The following is an 18,288-nucleotide window of genomic DNA, read 5'->3' on the forward strand; positions in this document are numbered from 1 at the left end:
AAGAAGTTTTAGTGCAATTTTACAGGCTCGCAGTGAGACCACACCTGGAATATTATGTGTTGTTTGATCTCCTCACCGATGGAAAGATACCCTAACCTTGAAGGAAGTGCAAAGGTTCACTAGACTGATTCCTGGAATAAGGGGACTGTCCTACGAGGAGACACTGAGCAGACTACCTATATTCCCTAAAACATAAGAGATTGGGAGATAATATTGAAAGATATAGAATTGTTCAGAGGCTTGACAGACTCGATACTGGAAGGACATTTCCTCCAGCTAAAGTCTAGGACAAGGGGTCACAATCTTAGGACAAAGGATTGGCCTTTCAGAACTAAGATAAGGAAATGTTTCTTCTCTCAAAGGACTGAGAATCTAGAGACCTGCAAATGCTCAGTCAGTAAGTATGTTCCGAGACTCCGCTTCAGGTGTTTAGGAAATAAGGGATATGGGGATAAATGTAGGAAGGTGAATTTGAGGTAAAAGATCTTGCTGAAGTGCGGAGAAGACACATAGGGTCAAAAGGATTACTCCATCGCTTGCTTCTTACGTGCTTTTATATTTAGCTCCACCAGTGTTAACAGTGCCATGTAGAGGTGAAAACAACAAAAGATGCAAACAGGCTCAAATTTAAGATGAGCACTACAATAGCAAACATTCTGCATGACTATTTCTCGCAAGTTTCCGTAAGAAATTACATAGGCAACAAGCTTTCCCCAGGAAAGGATATTCCAATTATGGGTGACACAAAGGTTAGCACTGCTACCCCACAGATTCAGGGGCCCGGTTCAACTGTGGCCTCGGGTCACTGTCTGTGCGGAGTTTGCATGTTCTCCCCGTGTCTGTGTGGGTTTCCTCCAGGTGCACTGGTTTTCTCCCACAGTCCAAAAGATGTGCTGGTTAGGTGCATTGGCCATGTTAAATTCTCTCTCAACGTACCCTAACAGGCACTGGAGTGTGGCGACTAGGGGATTTTCATAGTAACTTCATTACTGTTAATGTAAGCCTGCCGGTGCTTAATAAATAAACTTTTAACCTTTAACACTGCAGCCTCGATTACATGCTCAAGTCTCTGGAATGGTGTTTGAACCCTTAGCCCCGACTCAGAGGTAAAGATGCTACCACTGGCATCAAATCTCTTCTCCCTCACCCAAGGATAATACCCGTTGCTTCTGTTGATCAGAAATTCAAGGATGATATAACAACACTCCAAATCACAATCCAGGCTTCAGCCTATAAGTAGCTAGTTAAAACCTACATTATTTGAACAAATGTTCAAGTCTTGCTTACTACCCTGTACAATGCCTTGCTAATAAAAGTACTAACCAAAAATATTCGTTCCAGTTGATCCTGAACATCTTTCATTCCTGGAAAAGCAGCAACTCCTTGAATCATTTCGACAAAAATGCACCCCACACCCCTAGAAGAGAGAACAGAAAGTACTTCATGAAGAACTCATGTTAAATTTCTAAACTGCTGAAGTACAAGTACTTGGCAGAAAAGAGAGACAAAATGTGACATTTTTAACAGCACAACAGTTTTTATTTAAAAGCGCAGAAGCAGAACCCAGTACAATGCACCCCCCTTATTGCCCTATAGTATAATAAAATATAAAAAAAACATATCAAATTCTCAGCATTTTTAATTGAACGTCAAGAAGAAAAATCATTATCGTAATTTGTACTTAACAACGTGTGCAGGGTAAACCATTAAGAACCCCCTTGAGTAGTTATAAAGCACAAAAGGGATTATTGGCATTAAAACAAATCCAGTTCTTAAACAAAGGAGGAACTATTGACCAAATTGCAACACATTATTTACAGTTATTAGAACAATGTTAGGGGAAGGTTGAAGAAAATAAATCACAGTGTTCAAAACCTGAACTCTCAATTCCCCTATTATAGACATTAGGAGCTGAACTTGGAATCATTCTTTCAGTTTATTTGCCACAGCAAGATATCTACAACACCACATGTTCTAAAGCTGAGCCCATGTACTCACCCACCCAAAAGCCAGGAAGAATACAAAAGCAACTGAAAATGTTTTTATTGCGCATGATCCTGTTTTTATTCATGGTGGCTCATAGCACATTACACCATAGAACAGTGGTTCCCAACCTTTTATATACCATGATACACCTCTATACAATAAATATTTTTTGAGGCACTCCTATTTTCTCTATCTTCTTCTCTTAACCTCTCCATCTCTCTCACTTCTCCCACGGTTGGCACAACTAGGTGTCAACATTTTCATTCTTGATGTGGCTGGGGGTGAACTGTGAAGCTCTGCTAAAAATGCTCTCTGTCCCGAAAAGGGACCACGGCTTTGGAACCCAATCAAACAAATGCCATCCTGGCAGCTTGGTTCAGTCTTCCATTAGATGGAACAGTACAGCTCCCGTGCCACAGGGGAAGTGTCACATGTCAGCATCAGCTCTCTAGCTGGGTCATATTGTACCACCAAGAATTAAGACTGAAGCAGTTTCTTCACTGCTGCAAAGGCCTTTCCTCGCCGTGAACCCCATGATCAGTGATGGTTCTTCCTCAGCAACAGGTGGAGTAGTGTAAGCATGGTGGACAGATTAGGTAAGAAGTAGCTGTAGTAATTTATCATCCCTTGGAATGACAATGCATGTTTAATGGCTTGAACCTTGTCTTCAACAAGAAGCAACCCTATAGTGTCCACATTGTGGTCCAGGTAGTTTGCCTCAGGTGCCTGGAATATACATTTCTCTCCCTTCAAGCACACATCTGCTTTCATCTTTTCAACACTTCCTCGAGGTCTGTTAAATGTTCAGCTTCAGATAGTTCAGTGACAAAGAAGTGTTGGTTTCCAAAGGAATGTGGTTAGAGAACCAAGGGACACAGCCTCAGATTAAGAGGTAGGCCACACTGAACAGAGATGAGGAGGAATTGCTTCTTCCTAATCTTTTAATAACCCCAGAGGGCTGTGAAGTCTCAGTCATTGAATATGTTCAAGGCAGAAATGGATAGATTTCTAGTTTCTAAAGATACCCGGGGATTATAGGGACAGTGCAGAATAATGTGCTGAGGTAGATCAAACATAGTCTCATTGAATGGTGGGACAAATTCTAGGGACTGAATGGCTAACTCCTGCTCCTATATTCCTAGATGTTCTTAGTTACACAGTTCATCCTCCTTTCCCTGCTTGAATGGCATTACATTAAAAACTTTTCCGTTTTCCAAGGCAGCATGCATATCTGGGAAGAACTGAATACTTATCACTAGAATACCCAGCTCAAGGCTCTCTTCAGTCTTGTTAATGCAAGTTTTATTATATACCTCCTTTCCAAATCCCCATTTTGTTATAATCTACTTACTACAAATCTCAAACCTTTGATACACTACCTTGTGTCTCATATGAACATATAGTGAAACTTATAATACCCAAGAGGCTTGTATCTGATGTCCTTATTTTCCAAATGTTCACTCTACAGTAAAACAGATGAATCCAATGTCCCAGGATTGGCACCTCTCCATCTCTCTCGTTTCTCCCATGGTTGGCAGTGCTCTTTTTTCAAACCCACGGCTGGAATTGTGCCGGCTTCCTGATACCTGCTGGCAGGATGCAATTTCAGTTCATTTTCTGAGTATTTGGTTTCCCGGCCCATTAACTCCTGGATCTTTTTCAATGGAGAGAGAGAGAGGGGTCTGGATCCTGGGATCATGTTTCATTGGCAACCTGTACAGGGCAAGGTGGCTGCTGCAGGGCTGGAGTGCCTGGGACATTCCAGCTAAATTGCAGGGCAATACTGTCAATCTGTGCCTGGGACCCCCTCCTGCAACAATGAATATTTGATGTACTGGGGAATGAGTGGGGGCAGTTGGTACCTCATCGGTAATTTGATAAATGGTTGGAGGAGATTCCCAACTCTGTTGGGGGCATTCTTGAAAGTTGGATTGCATGATACTTATGAATGTTGTGAAATAAATCTTATAAAGATTGGGTTCCTGCAGTTGTGAATCTTTATTTTTTGTTTTGCATTGCTAATAATACCTCCAAGTTCCTCAATTCCACCTTTCATTGCCTAGGATTTTCAAAATATTTCCTCTAGCTTCTACGAAAAAGGCAGATATGAAGTATTTGTTCAATGCCTTTGCCATTTGCTTATTCCCTGGTCTCAATCTGGAAGCATCCGTGATTTATTTTAACCAATCTTTTCCTTACTACATGCCTTTTTTTTTGTTCCTCACTAGTTTACTCATATTATACTTTTTATGCTTTGCAGGAGGCAAAGGAAATTAGTGCACTGACCCAAGAGGAAATGAGTTAATAACAGCCCAGGACATGGTGAAGCAGTTAGCAGTCAGCACGGGAATTTTTAAAACCACAAAACATCTGTAAACATTTTGGATTTGTGCACAGATGTAAGCCAAGCAATGGATCTTGTGTGCGCATCACCAACTTGTATAATTGTAGAAACAACAAAAGCCAAAAGGGAGATTCTGAGTCTGCTGGCAAGGAAATGATGATATTGTACACAATGAATTTGATGCAAAGAAAAAAAATATACCACCACAGCACCCAGTGAAAAAGGCAAGTGAAGAACCTTCAAGCCATGTGTTCAACACTTAAACATTAATCTTATCCTGCATTACACCAGCTAGAAAAATCCCAATACGGTGCAGACACACAAATCTGGGCATTTGAACCTGGCATTTCACCTGTATCCATGCTTCTACCCACTTGGGAAAGAAGACAGCAGATGCAATCGAGCACTTAACAGCACTCAATTTCTGTAGCATTTATCACAACGGAGGAAGGAAAGAAATAATAGACTGCAAAAGAAGGAGAAACCGATGATATATCTGCACTTCTAACTCTTTATCCACTTTTGCTTCAAAATTGCTTTTTCTCCAAATGTACCATTCTAATGGATTGGTGTGTGCCATTATTAGCTGGGGAACATTAGTCATTAGTTACCTTCTCAATTCTCTGAAGGAACCAATGAAGTATAAAAATATCCTCTAACTATATTCCATTGGGTGCCCAACATTTCCCAGCAGTCACTAATTGCAGATTTAACAGATGGTGCAAGGTACTAATGCCCGAAGCCTAGAATACTCTTTCACATCATCCATCATATATTCAGGAAGTCACTTCCGGTCTCCTCCCGGACTTGTGCTATACAGGCTAGAAGGACATCTTTCACACTCCTTCATATATTTTTGCTGAAAGAACTATTTCAGTCATAACTGTACATAATAATAGATACTATTTAAAAAGATAAATGCCTGAATAATGGAAACAAGCAGCTACAAGCTTAAATGATAAATCTTTTGGTGTGTGTTATGACATAAATCTGAGCACATTTTAAATATTTCTTGGTATTTGACCAGACGAACCTTGGAGCAATTTAACAATAATTACGACTAATAAAATGGAATAATAGAATGTTCTTCCTTCCCCTGGTCCATCTGTAATGTGGTTGTAATAAATGCTCAGATGAATATAGCAATGACTCCATAATTCACTTTATGTGGCACCCAATCTCTGGATTTAAATCCAATTTTAATACTAATTTGCCAGGACAAAATGCAAAGAAGAGTTAAACAAATTACATACGTGCAGGCAAATGTACCTACCACATGTCGAGGCAGGTGGAGTACTCTGTGGAGCCCAAGAGGACATCTGGTGGCCTGTACCACAGGGTAACCACCTCATTGGAATACGTATGGCTAGGTACTGACTTGGCTCGGGCAAGTCCTGAAAACAGAATAAAGATCAGATGATAAATTAGTGAGTTCTACCCTCAAATAAAAAGCTCCAATCTTTCTCAACCCCTATGATTACAATTACGCAGTGCTTTTAAAATGAATCTACCTCTATTGTTTACTCAACATTTAGAGAGTTGAACATAGTTCAATCATTATAAAAATATTAAATGAATGTTTGCAAGTCATTTTTTTTTCATTAATTAAGAGCTTGGTCCTTATTCCTGGACAATTTAACAAAACATTTTTTTGTAGTGGACCGTTACGTCCAAATGAAAATAATTTGCTTGCTGACATTAAACAGGTACGTTAAAAACTTGACAAAGTTATATATTTTAATTGAATGAGTATGCATAAACCCAGACCATGTAATTATTAATTGTGTCTAAATAATAACAACATGCTCCCTGTGTTTTACATTATTTTTGTGAGCAAAATTCATACCACTGGTTAACAACATGCAAAAAATGAGATAGAGAATCAAAAAATTGGTTTATAAAATTTACGAACTATTTTAGTGCAGTTAAAGACATTGTAAAATTCAGCTTAGAGCACTGTTGATGCTGACAAATATTTTAGGTTAAAAATGGACGAACAGTGCACAAAATAGGACTGGTCTTTATAAACCAGAATATAAATCTCAGTAATCAACGTACCAAAGTATTTATTTAAACATTTGCTGTAAGATTTGTTCCTTCAATCTTGCAGTTCTTAGACACAAGGGGCATTAATGAGAAATGGCAACTATACACGAGGAATATATTCAATGCTATAGTGCTACTAAGGCAGCCTGCCAAAATATAAGTGGAAAAATGAACAGCTGACATTCACAAACCCACTATTTCTGTTACATTACAACTTATATTGCCTTATATCCTTATATAAAGATATTAGTGAAGAATGTTCAAGGTATTATCAAGTTACCAATACCATTCTCGAGAAATATAGTTCATTAATGTACTTATTGCTTACTCATTCATTATTGTACTGTAATGAGCCCAGTTGATTTTACTACTGGACAAGTAAAATTGTAGTTTGGAACTTAGCTGGACGGATCCTAACCTTTTGTTTTGTTTAGAATACGTGGATGAACAGTCACACATTTGCCACTGAACATTTAACAAAAGAATAAGACATTCATTAAACAAGAATAACTATAATACATGACTCAACACCCCCCTCCCCACCCACCCCCAACACACCAGCAAACTCCACTGCTTCACAGGCTGCATTATGGAGTCACCAGCTTTAGGATCACATTCGGTGTCTGACTTCTCACGAGCCAATTTCAAGACTGCTTTGTGCAGTTGTCTCTTTAACTTAGAGATTAAAATCTTACTTTGCTCTTTTCCTTAATTGTCCTGAAAAACTGTCTTCCTGGGAGATTCTTTTATGCCCATTCCTGGTGTCTGGGACTCTCTTTTAGGAAATCGGCGCCCTACAGTTCTAAGTCTCATATCCAGCTACTCCAGGCTCTAGCTTACAATTCAAAAGTTCCTTCTGTCCTAAGATGGTCCCTAGTTGCTAAACAACAGTCTAGTTTTTCTTTAAACCCTGTTTGTTCTTCCAATGTAGACCTCACTACCATGTAGGCATTTGAACCAAACTGTTATTAATCCAATGAAATTCAGAAGTACAAAATCAAACTGACGTGAAGTTAAACGCAAAATTAAACTCACCTAATTTAAAATCTGCACTAATACAAACTATTTAAAACCACCTCTGCTCTCTGACAGTATGGACTTTGAAAGAAAATCATGCCAACAAGGTGAACAATGTTGAGCACTTTTATCGAAGGATTTTTATCAGAACAGTGTAAATGAGTGTCTTATCAGGCCACCTTTGAGGGAAGTTCAAAGTTTATCAGCTTGCTATACACATAGTCCACTTTGGATAAAAACAGCAGATTTTCTTCCTTAAAAGATAAGCAGTATCTTAAAAGCCCAACTGGTTCATTCAGATAGCTTCTTGTACACCATTACTGACATCTGGTTTCTTCTCATATCCAGATCTTAACTTGATCGCATTTTTCTGGATTATGAGTCCATGATTCATCATTATTCTAGTTTATTCTAATAGCACAATCATATTTTAATACCTTTGTTGGGTTTCTACACAAGAAAATAAATCCAACACTGCATGCTTAAAACTTTATCCGTGCTGCTATTTTTAAAACCAGATGGCTGCTAAAAGTCACCTGACCTTGGGGTTGGCCCTTTATCCAGGCGCTCCCCCACCCCAACTCCCCCAGGAGTTAAAAGAACAAAGCCATTATTTTTACAGCTGTGGAATCTCACAGCTCGTTGTGCAGATGCCTTGGAATCATGAAACCAGAAGGCTCGCACATTGAAACTCGTTACGCCTACAATGCTGTAACAGACTCATGTGTCGGCAGCACGGTGGCACAGTGGTTAGCACTGCCTCACAGAGCCAGGGACCCAGGTTCAATTCCAGCCCCAGGGTGTCTGTCTATGTGGAGTTTGCACGTTCTCCCGTGTTGTGTGCGCATTTCCTCCGGGTTCTCCATTTTCCCCCAACACTCCAAAGATGCGTGGGTTAGATTGACTGCCTCTTAGTAACAGGGGAATTAGCAGGGTAAATATGTGGGTTACAGGGATAGGGCCTGGGTGCGGCTGTTGTCAGTGTAAATGTGTCAGTGGGCATATTGTGCACTGTGGTAATTTTATGTAACACCTGAGACTAACCAGATCTATTTCAAAAAGGAACCAAAGAGACATCAATTGAATCTGAAGAGGTAAACTAGACAGGATAAATACCCATTTTGAAGTCGTTGTGGAGAAGGAAGGTCAGATGACTCAAATGACCATTTTGAAATTTCTCTATGCCTTTAAGAACTGAGAAATTGCCAATCTGTTGATTCAGTAAAACAGCAGACTGTTTTAATTGTTTTCCGTGATAGCAAATTCCACAGACCTTCCACTTTCAAGGCGAAGAAATTTCTCATCTCAGTCCTAAAGATTTTACCCCATATCCTTACTCTGTGACCCCTGGTTCTGGGCACTGCCACCACTGGGAACCGCCTTCCTGCATCTTTCCTCTCTAGTCCTGTTAGAATTATGTAAGTTTTTGAGATTCCCCATGAGTCTTCTAAACTCCAATGAATATAATTCCAATCGACTTGGTCTCTCCTCATATGCCAGCCCACCATTCCAGGAATCAGTCTGGTAAATCTTTGCTGCATTTCCTCTAATAGCAAAAACATCTTTCCTCAGATGAGACGACCAAAACTGCATGCAATATTCCAGGTGTGGCCTCACCAAGGCCTTGCAAATTGAAGCAAGGCATCCCTGCTCCTGTATGTTTACCTTCAGTGACTAGTTTACGAGGCTACCCAAGTCTCATTGTACAATCTCATCTCTTGATTGATAGCTATTTAGATAATAATCTGTCCTCCTGTTTCTGCTACCAAAAAGTGGATATCTTCACATTTATCCATATTATATTGCATCTGCCCACTCAGACAGCTTATCCAAATCACACTGAAGGATCTCTGTATCCTCCTCACAGCTCATCCTCCCACCCAGCTGTGTGTCATCTGCAAATTTGGAGATATTACATTTAGTTCCCTTGTTTAAATCATTAACACATCTCGTGAAAAGCTAGGATCCTTGTGGTACTTCACTAGTCGCTGCCTGCCATTTGGAAAAATACCCATTTATTCCTTCTGTTCCCTGTCTGCCTGTCAGTTTTCTATCCATCTCAATATACTACCCTCATTCCATACACTTTAATTATACTCGCTAATGTCTTATGCGAGACTTTGCTGAAAGCCTTCCAAAAGGCCAAGTTAACTACATCCACTGACTCATCCTCATCTAATAGTTATATCCTCAAAGAACTCCACTAGATTTGTCAAGCATGATTTCCCTTTCATAAATCCACACTGACTCTGTCTGACTTTACCACTGTCTATCAAGTACAGTGCTGCATATACTCTTGGAATTAAATATTTGACACTGAGGTAACAGAGCACACCTTCACAGAATCACAGAGACATTACAAGGCAGAAGGAAGCCTTTCAGCCCATTGTGTCTGCACCAATTCTCTGAATGAGCAACTCATCAGCTGTCATTCCCCCACCTTCTTCCCTCAGCTTTTCAATTTAACTCACTTCTACAACCTTTGGACAATGAAGCTGAATACTACAGCAGTGAACTAATCAATAATTACAGAACATGAATTCTGCTTTGGGACCTGACATATAACATCAAAACATGCCTGAAGGTCAGAGAATGATTCAGAAACAGCATTCACCCCTTTGAGGTTTTCCAACCTTTAAAGGTGCTTTTTTGAATACAGGCAGAATGAAAGATCTAACACATTTCAATTGCACTAATATTGAAAGACACAGACGTTGAATTTATCACACATCACATTGTTCATACCTTTGTATGAACATACAAGAATAGAGCGCAGGATATTCTTGAAAACAAAACACCTGGCTACAGGTAGCAATAGGATAAGATCAATCTGCACAGCATGTGCACTGACTTTACTCCCTGTTTCCTGAACTGTTACCATGACTACACTGCAGGGAGACATGCTTTATCTTCTGAAAGGATAGACGAGCCCTTCAGTTGACATTAGAACTGGTTATTTTAAGGGTTCACATGAATTGAAAAGTACAAGAATAATATCTGAAGACTCCTGGCTGTGCTATCAGTCTGTGCCACAAGAAAGATTTCCTCTGCTCCACTACACTGGTAAGTCTATCCATTGATCATCACAGACATATCCACTCTTGGTGCTCTGCAGAAAAATATATCCTATTTATCTTTGCTTTGACAGGCTCTCACTATGCACCCTGATTCTGCACACATATCAAATCACGTTTAGACAGCAAAAGAAGCAAGACCTTTATTTGCACTATTGGCAGCAGGCTGAATATTTGCAGCTTCATTTAAGTTCATTTCCAATAAACCTTCATCATGCCACTATGCCTTGTTGCAGCCACAGATACTATAGCTTTTCTCCTGCTTGCTGATCTTTTCAGAAAGGTATTTACTTTCTGCTCATTTTCTCCAAATAACTTTGCTGTGATCTAGTTGTAATGTACCTGCTCCAAATCTCTATTAACATTGAATATCTCTGCCTGGCAATGGAACACAAAAAATGATCAGTCGGACTTGCATTCCACTGGCTATTTACTTTAGAGAAATGTGGATTGGAAAGGACCACAGTAAAGGTTTCTAAAATGCTGAAGTGATTGTAATCAATGGAAAGATTATTTGAGGTGGATAAGGACTGTAGGGCAAACATGTGGCATTCCTCAGTTAAATTCCAGAGAACTACATGAGTCCAAAAACAGATTAGCAAAACATGAAATGGGAATGGAATTGTTACCATCTCCATAAGGAAATTTCAGTTTAAGGGAAGAGGACAGTTCCAATCATTGACAGTAAATAGCTTGCACATCAAGGTTAAAAAGAGTATGGGCTGCTTTGCTTGGGATGTTGGATAGAAATTTTCGGAGTTTTTACTGAACTGGCCATTGCATTATTTTTTGCCATGCAGTTAGAAGGTGGATTGATGGTCAAAATTGCGATGTCTCGAGAGTACTTTTTTGCTGATTTTCTGTTTTTGCTGATTTGCAGTGTGAGAATACTTAAAATGTTCACATTCAAGGCATATACCTTCCTGATTTAGCCAGTTGTAAGGAAGTATTCCCTAGAGCCGTCCATGGAGATTGGAGAAACTGAAGGGAACAAACAATACTCTGCAAAGGTCCAGATGGCTGACAGAGTCCCAAAGAATCCATGGTGGCACAGTGGTTAGCACTTCTGTCTCACAGCACCAGGGACCTGGGTTCAGTTCCGACCTTGCACGACTGCCTGTGTGGAGTTTGCAAGTTCTCCCCGTGTCTGTATGGGTTTCCTCCAGATGCTCCAGCTTCCTCCCACTGTTCAAAGATGTGCAGGTTAGGTTGATTGACCATGCTAAATCGCCCCTTAGTGTCAGGGGTATTAGCAGGATAGGGCCTGGGTGGGATTGTGGTCGGTGCAGGCTTGATGGACCAAATGGTCTCCTTCTGCACTGTGGTGATTCTATTCTATTCTACATGGCAGGCTTGCTGGGAGTGAATATCATATCCCCTCTCTTCTCTAGTTGGTCCATATTTAACTTTGTTTCAGGGGAGAAATGCCAGGCTCTGCTCTCTTCTTTCCCAAATAAAAAGTACCAAAGGTCAAAACTCCATGAACATAAATATGTATTCCACAATAACATACAACTTTATGATGTGTAAGCTGTGCTCTTCAATTTACATTAATAAGTTGCAACTTAATGCATAACTTGCTTTTGGGTTTCCATTTCAGAAAAAAAAAATCAATGTTACATCTCAATGTTTTAAAATACTGTTTTTAAAATGCTGTTAAGTTATAAAGTAAGAACATAAGAAATAGGAGCAGGAGTAGGCCATCTGGCCCTTCGAGCCTGCCCCGCCATTCAATAAGATCATGGCTGATCTGTCGTGGCTCAGTTCCACTTTCCGGCCCTCTCCCCATAACCCTTAATCCCCTCTCTTATCAAAAACCCATCAACCCGCTTCTTGAAAATATTTAGCGAGGCAGCCTCCACCACTTCAATGGGTAGAGAATTCCAGAGATTCACCACCCTTTGAGTGAAGAAGTTCCTCCTCAACTCCGTTCTAAAACGCCCCCCCTTTATCTTGAGGCTGTGCCCCCTAGTCCTACTGTCTTTTTTCAGTGGGAAGAGTCTCTCCACCTCCTATCCATCCCACTAAGCATCTTATACGTCTCAATGAGATCTCCCCTCATTCTTCTAAACTCCAACGAGTACAAGCCTAGTTTATTCAGCCTCTCCTCATAGTTCAACCCCCTCAACTCCGGTATCAGCCTAGTAAACCTCCTCTGCACTCCCTCCAAGGCCAAAATATCTTTGCGCAGGTGCGGCACCCAAAACTGCACACAGTACTCCAGCTGCGGCCTCACCAATGCCCTATACAGCTGCAGCAAGACCTCCCTACTTTTATATTCAATCCCCTCCGTATCTGTATTCATTAAACTAATAATATTATGTCTTTTTTTATGGCTTATCTACCTCAATTGACACTTTGTGAATTATGTATTTGAACCTCAAGTACCCAGTTTCTCTGCCTCTTCGCTATCTTTCAATTGCTTCCTTTCCTCATTCCAGTCTTACAATCATACTTCTCTACAATACAGTATATCATACTGGAAACTTCCACCACAGGTCCGCCAGCCCCTGCCTGTTACGATTCCTGTGGTGGGTGGTATAGAAAACTACCCCCCCTCCCCCCTCCAACCAAGTCAAAATCATCTTCAGAGATACTCAAAGTTAAGTTTGTGCTGCCTCTGATCATTGCAACAAAAGAATTCTAACAACACACAAAATACCACCGTTAGCACAGATCTGTGGTCTTATTACTTGCCCTAAGTTGCTTCCCAAGACCACGTGGGGAATATTTTTGAAACACCATTTCTCCTTTAGATGACTCCTATATAATAGAGAAATACTATAGGTTTGATTCAAGAAGCTTCCACTTGATTCTTGATTATCTGGCAGTCCTGAAGTGCAGGAACAAATGAGACAACATAATAGACGTCTCTGGATTAAGAGTGAGCATCAAAACAAAGACTATCGCTGACAAAACAATATGTTTCAGCTGAACTATTGTGCAGCCTATAGTTGACAGAGAATAAACCATTTACAATATTACACATGAACAAAAGATTAAAACAGTCCTTAAAATTGCTAAAAGGCTTTATCAAGCAATCCACAGATTAATTTTCTTTCCAGTGAGGAATTTTCTCTTGACATTAAAGGGAACCATCATCTCAAAAGTCCAAAGGGGATCACAAGGGCAAAAGTTTAATGGATACTAATTAAATTCATTCTAATGATTTTCCCCCCAAAGATATTACCAGGCTTTCTTCTGGTCAGATTCAAAATGTAGCTCTGAATGATTAAGTAACCATGAATGTGTAGGTATTTAGTCCAGAATATCCAAGCATTTGGATTATTTACTGTTATTTTTCATTTTTGAGAAACGGAGCAGCACGGTGGCACAGTGCTGCCTCTCAGTGTCAGAGACCCAGGTTCAATTCCGGTGTCTGTGAGGTGTTTGCACGCTCCGCACCCCCCTTTGTCTGCGTAGGCTTCCTCTGGGTGCTCCTCGCATAGTCCAAAGATGTGCACATTAGGTTGATTGACCGTGCTAAATTGACCCTAGTTTCAGGGGGATTAGCAAGATAACGGGGATAGGGTAGGATTGCTGTCGGTGCGTGCTTGAGGGGTCGAACGGCCTCCTCCTGTACCGTAGGGATTCTATTCTTTTCCAATTAGTACAACAGCAACAAGTTAAAAGTTGTTGTTGATAATGGCTGTGAAAACACTTTGAAATGTCTCAGTCACAAAAACACAACATAAATGTAGTTCCTTTCTTTCTCTGGAGTTATTAAAACCCTTTACTATGTAGAGATATATAATCTGCAGCTTCACTCCATGTCTTTTATGCATAGTTCCTGATGTTAAAATGCAACTTTACTCTTCATTTTCAACTAGCACCATATCAACTCCACTTCCCAAGGCATCCAGAAGTCCATTCATTCCTTTTAAAAACAAAGTAATTTTATTATCTAATTAATTGATTTATTGTAGAATAGAATTCCTAATTCTTCCACTGTTGGTCACCAGTTATTCTCACTTGTTGACAGTAATTGATTCATGGTATCAGAATTTCACCACTGCCATAGAGAATAAGAAGATACTGCAGCACCAATACCAATGGTAGGCAAGTCCAGTGGCTTACTGGTTAACTATTTACTGTAAGACAGAGCAGGAAAATCATCTAATACGCATCTAATAATAATATGGATCATGGTTTATTTTTGCTGGCAATAACACCGCAAACCCAAACCAATAATTTGCCCTGCCATGCTTTGCAACCCCACCAAATCTATCATTACTCATTCACATCAACTGTTGCCACCCTGATCTCTGCCAGCTGAATGATTCACCCATCAGTTGAATTTGCAAGAGGAAGAAGAATCCAGCTAAGCTCCAGCATCTCAAATATTATGAAGGAATCTTCTCTACTTAAAAAACCACAAGGTTCATGCTGCCAATTCAGACAATCTACTAAAGACACTCTGCATCTTTGAGCATTCTGCCACAATCATTACCAAGAGAAGGCAGTAGAAGAGTTCATGCAGCAAAACAAAAGGATCAAGCAATAGGAACATTTCAAATTGTGTGGGGTGTCAGCTATGACTCAGTTGTAGCTCACTTGCTCACAATCACAATGGGTCAACTCCCATTCCAGGGCTTGAGCACAAAAATCAAGCTGCCACTCCACTACTGAGAGGGTACTGCACTGTCAGAGGTGCCATCTTATGGGTCAGGCTTTAAATTAAGGCCCACCTCCTTCTTGGATAAACGTCACCATCACAAACAAGTTCAGGGGAATTCACCCAAATGGCTTGGCCAATATTGATCCTTCAAACAATGTCACAAAAAACAGATTATCTAGTATCATGACAATGTGCTTTATGTCAAATAATGATTTTTAATCCATTAGCTAGAAATCGGAATTACATTTTTCAAAACTGACTTTCCACAAGTACAGGGACTAAAGAGTGACTTGGAACTTACAGCTCAACATGGAACGCAAAAATTTACATCACTAAACGTTCCACATTCCAACCCATTGGAATACACAACCAGTCTGCCTGCAAACACCAAAGACAATGGCTGGATTATCATCACCGGTCACGCCAGAAGGGTTTTCCCATCCTGTTGCGATGAACGTAGTTTTAGCTGGCCACCGAATTCCCCGACTTCACTCAGAGGGTGGTGAGTGAGTGGAATCGACTGCCATCGGTGGTGGTAGAGGCAAACTCGCTGGGGTCTTCTAAGAGACTCCTGGATGAGTACACGGGATTTAATGTGATTGAGAGTTATAGATAGGTTTGATAGGTATGGTTATGATCGGTGTGACTTGTGAGCCAAAGGGCCTGTTTGTGCTGTAGTGTTCTATGTTCACTGCAGTGGGAGCCTGGCATAAATGGCAGGTAAGATTGTACCCAATGAGTTCAGGGGAGTGACTTGTTGTAATATCCTATTTTAGGGGTTGTGGTTTTAACAAACAATGGGTTTGTTGAAAGAGATGTTCTTTGCTCTGCACCAAATACAAAACGTATAACAGCAGCACGTGGCAACACCCCATCACCCCAAGAAATCATGTGATTAGCTCTTAAAGCAACTTACAATTCTTAAATATAAAACCTGTCTCATAAGGGAGGCATCTATAGTAATTTTTTTAATTCACTTTTAGGGGAAGCAGGCATCACTAGCTGGGCCAGCTTTATTGCCAATCTCTAACTACTTTCTGTTTCAGATGGCAGTTGAGCGTCAACCACATTGCTGTGGATCTGGAGTCACGTGTAGGCCAGGTCAGATAAGGATGGCAGATTTTCTTCTGTAAAAGGACATTTGTGAACCAGGTGAGTTTTTACAACAATGGTTTTAAGGACTTTTAATTCCAGATCCTTATTAAATTCAAATTTTACCATCTGCCATTGTGGGATTTGAACCTGGATCCTTAGAGTGCCAGATCCAGTGATAATACCATTGCACCACTGTCATCAGTAGCAGCTTTTAACATTATTCAACTGTTGGAGAAGGACTATTCAGACTACCACTTGGATAATGGGACCCTGGCTAAATTAGTTTCCAGATATGAGCTGATCAAATTAAGTTCAAAATACATGGACAATTTTTCTTCCTGAAACCCCTTTGGCAGTTGAAGAAGCAAGATCACATGATATGAGCTATCAATTATATCCTTTTCAAACAGAACAGTTTGCAGGCAAATGAGAAAAGGACAAAGTGTGCAGCTATTCAATCCCTCCTCATCTGGCATAACACTGGTTATCATCACATTTGTTGTTTGTGGAGGTTTGCCAAGCACATATTGGTTGTTGCATTTCTTACGTTAGTGATGATACTTCAAAAAGTACTTCATTGATTGAGAGTCAATTAGAGACATCCAGTGCTTGTAAAACGTGTGATATAAGTAAAAAAGTCTTTCTTTCTTTCTTTCGACTCAGACTGGTATTGTAAGATTCCACACAACCAGTGAAACAGTTGATTAGCCAGCTGAACATCACAAATGTTAAACCCGTCGCTTTGTCCCACAGGTAAAAACCTAAAAGATTACTTCCCACACTGGTCCAAGTCTCACATACATGGAATAAAAACCGAGTCACATTAGAATGAATAAAGCCTCCAACTCTGATTAACTAATTGCTTCCTTGCAACCAGAAAAGGCCGACTTTGTGACTCAATACAGCACTGGAGTCTTAACCGTGAAGGTAGATAACGAGAAATACCTGAAAGTGAGAAAAATAGATCTTTGAGACTTGAAACAATGGAGGGAAATATTCTTTAACTTTCAGCTTGCGCCACACATTTTAATAATTACACAATCAATTATTTCCGTACAAACACTTGACTGTAGTTTAAAAATGGTTCAATTACTTATTTAAAGAGTCTTTATTATTTGAATACCAATGATATTATTGATCCATTCTGATTCAAAGTTATTGAACAATGAACCATTTAAAATACGCAACCAGATTCAGCACGAAAGAACTACATTGTTCTTTCCTGAATAAGGATGTCAATAGTGCAAAAGAAATACACATCAAGACAGGAATTTTGTTGAATAAAGACATGTTTTTCAAAGTTCTTTCATATAACACCTTTAAAAGTCTTTAAAATATTCATGTATTATTTAATGGCTTTAAACATTAGAAAAAAGTTACCTAACTCTATTTTAGATGAAATAATTGCTCTAATTATTAGCTTTTGTGTAAAAGTAGTGAACTAGCGTTGGATGAGTGCAGTGAATAAATAAAGCAGTAAATGGAAAGGGAGAAAAAAAGATGAAACACTGCATAACACTGGAGAGAAAGTGAGAATTTAGAAAGACCATTACAAGATGACAAGTATGTTCCATCTTATTCACTTATAGACAATGAATGTGTTATGAAACTGATGGATTGAGCTTTTTGATGTGCAGACTTTTACAAGCTTGCACGGTCTAACAATCAGCAGTGCAGTGGCAAGTCCTGCTACTCCTCAGCACCAGGGACTCGGGTTCAATTCCAGCCTTGGGAGATTGCCTCTGTGGAGTTTGTACATTCTTCTCTTGTCTGCATGGGTTTCCTCCAGGTGCTTCCCACACTCCAAAACGTGCAGTTTGGGTAGATTGGCCATGCCAAATTGTCCCTTAATGTCCCAAGATGTGCAGGTTAGATGGATGAGCCATGGTAAATGAGTGAGGTCAATGGGGATAGGGTGGAGCAAGGACGGGTAAGATGCTCTTTCAGAGAGTCAGTGCAGACTCGATGGCCCGAATGCATTGGGTAGGAATTCTATGCTGGCATTGCAAATTCTAGACCAATGACACTTGGAATAGGAAAACAGCGAGACCATTAGAACGGACCATTATAACGGAGAAAATCTGAAAGCAATTTCTGGAGCATCTGTA

At 40.0% G+C, this 18,288-nt stretch overlaps 1 protein-coding gene across 5 annotated transcripts in view; it reads right to left on the bottom strand.

The window, feature by feature from the left end:
• The window catches only part of cdk14 (cyclin dependent kinase 14), a 524,692-nt gene that overhangs the window by 244,192 nt on the left and 262,212 nt on the right, over nucleotides 1–18,288 (bottom strand). For all 5 annotated transcript variants that reach the window (XM_080210276.1, XM_080210285.1, XM_080210303.1 and 2 more), the window contains 2 exons: nucleotides 5,604–5,724; nucleotides 1,324–1,417 (listed from right to left, as the gene is read on the bottom strand). In XM_080210276.1, the coding sequence (XP_080066402.1) occupies nucleotides 1,324–1,417; nucleotides 5,604–5,724 (215 nt within the window). The remainder of the gene's footprint in view (nucleotides 1–1,323; nucleotides 1,418–5,603; nucleotides 5,725–18,288) is intronic.

Source organism: Carcharhinus amblyrhynchos, chromosome 2 (genome assembly GCF_965287045.1).
Source record: "Carcharhinus amblyrhynchos chromosome 2, sCarAmb.v2.hapA, whole genome shotgun sequence".
NCBI lineage: Eukaryota > Metazoa > Chordata > Chondrichthyes > Carcharhiniformes > Carcharhinidae > Carcharhinus > Carcharhinus amblyrhynchos.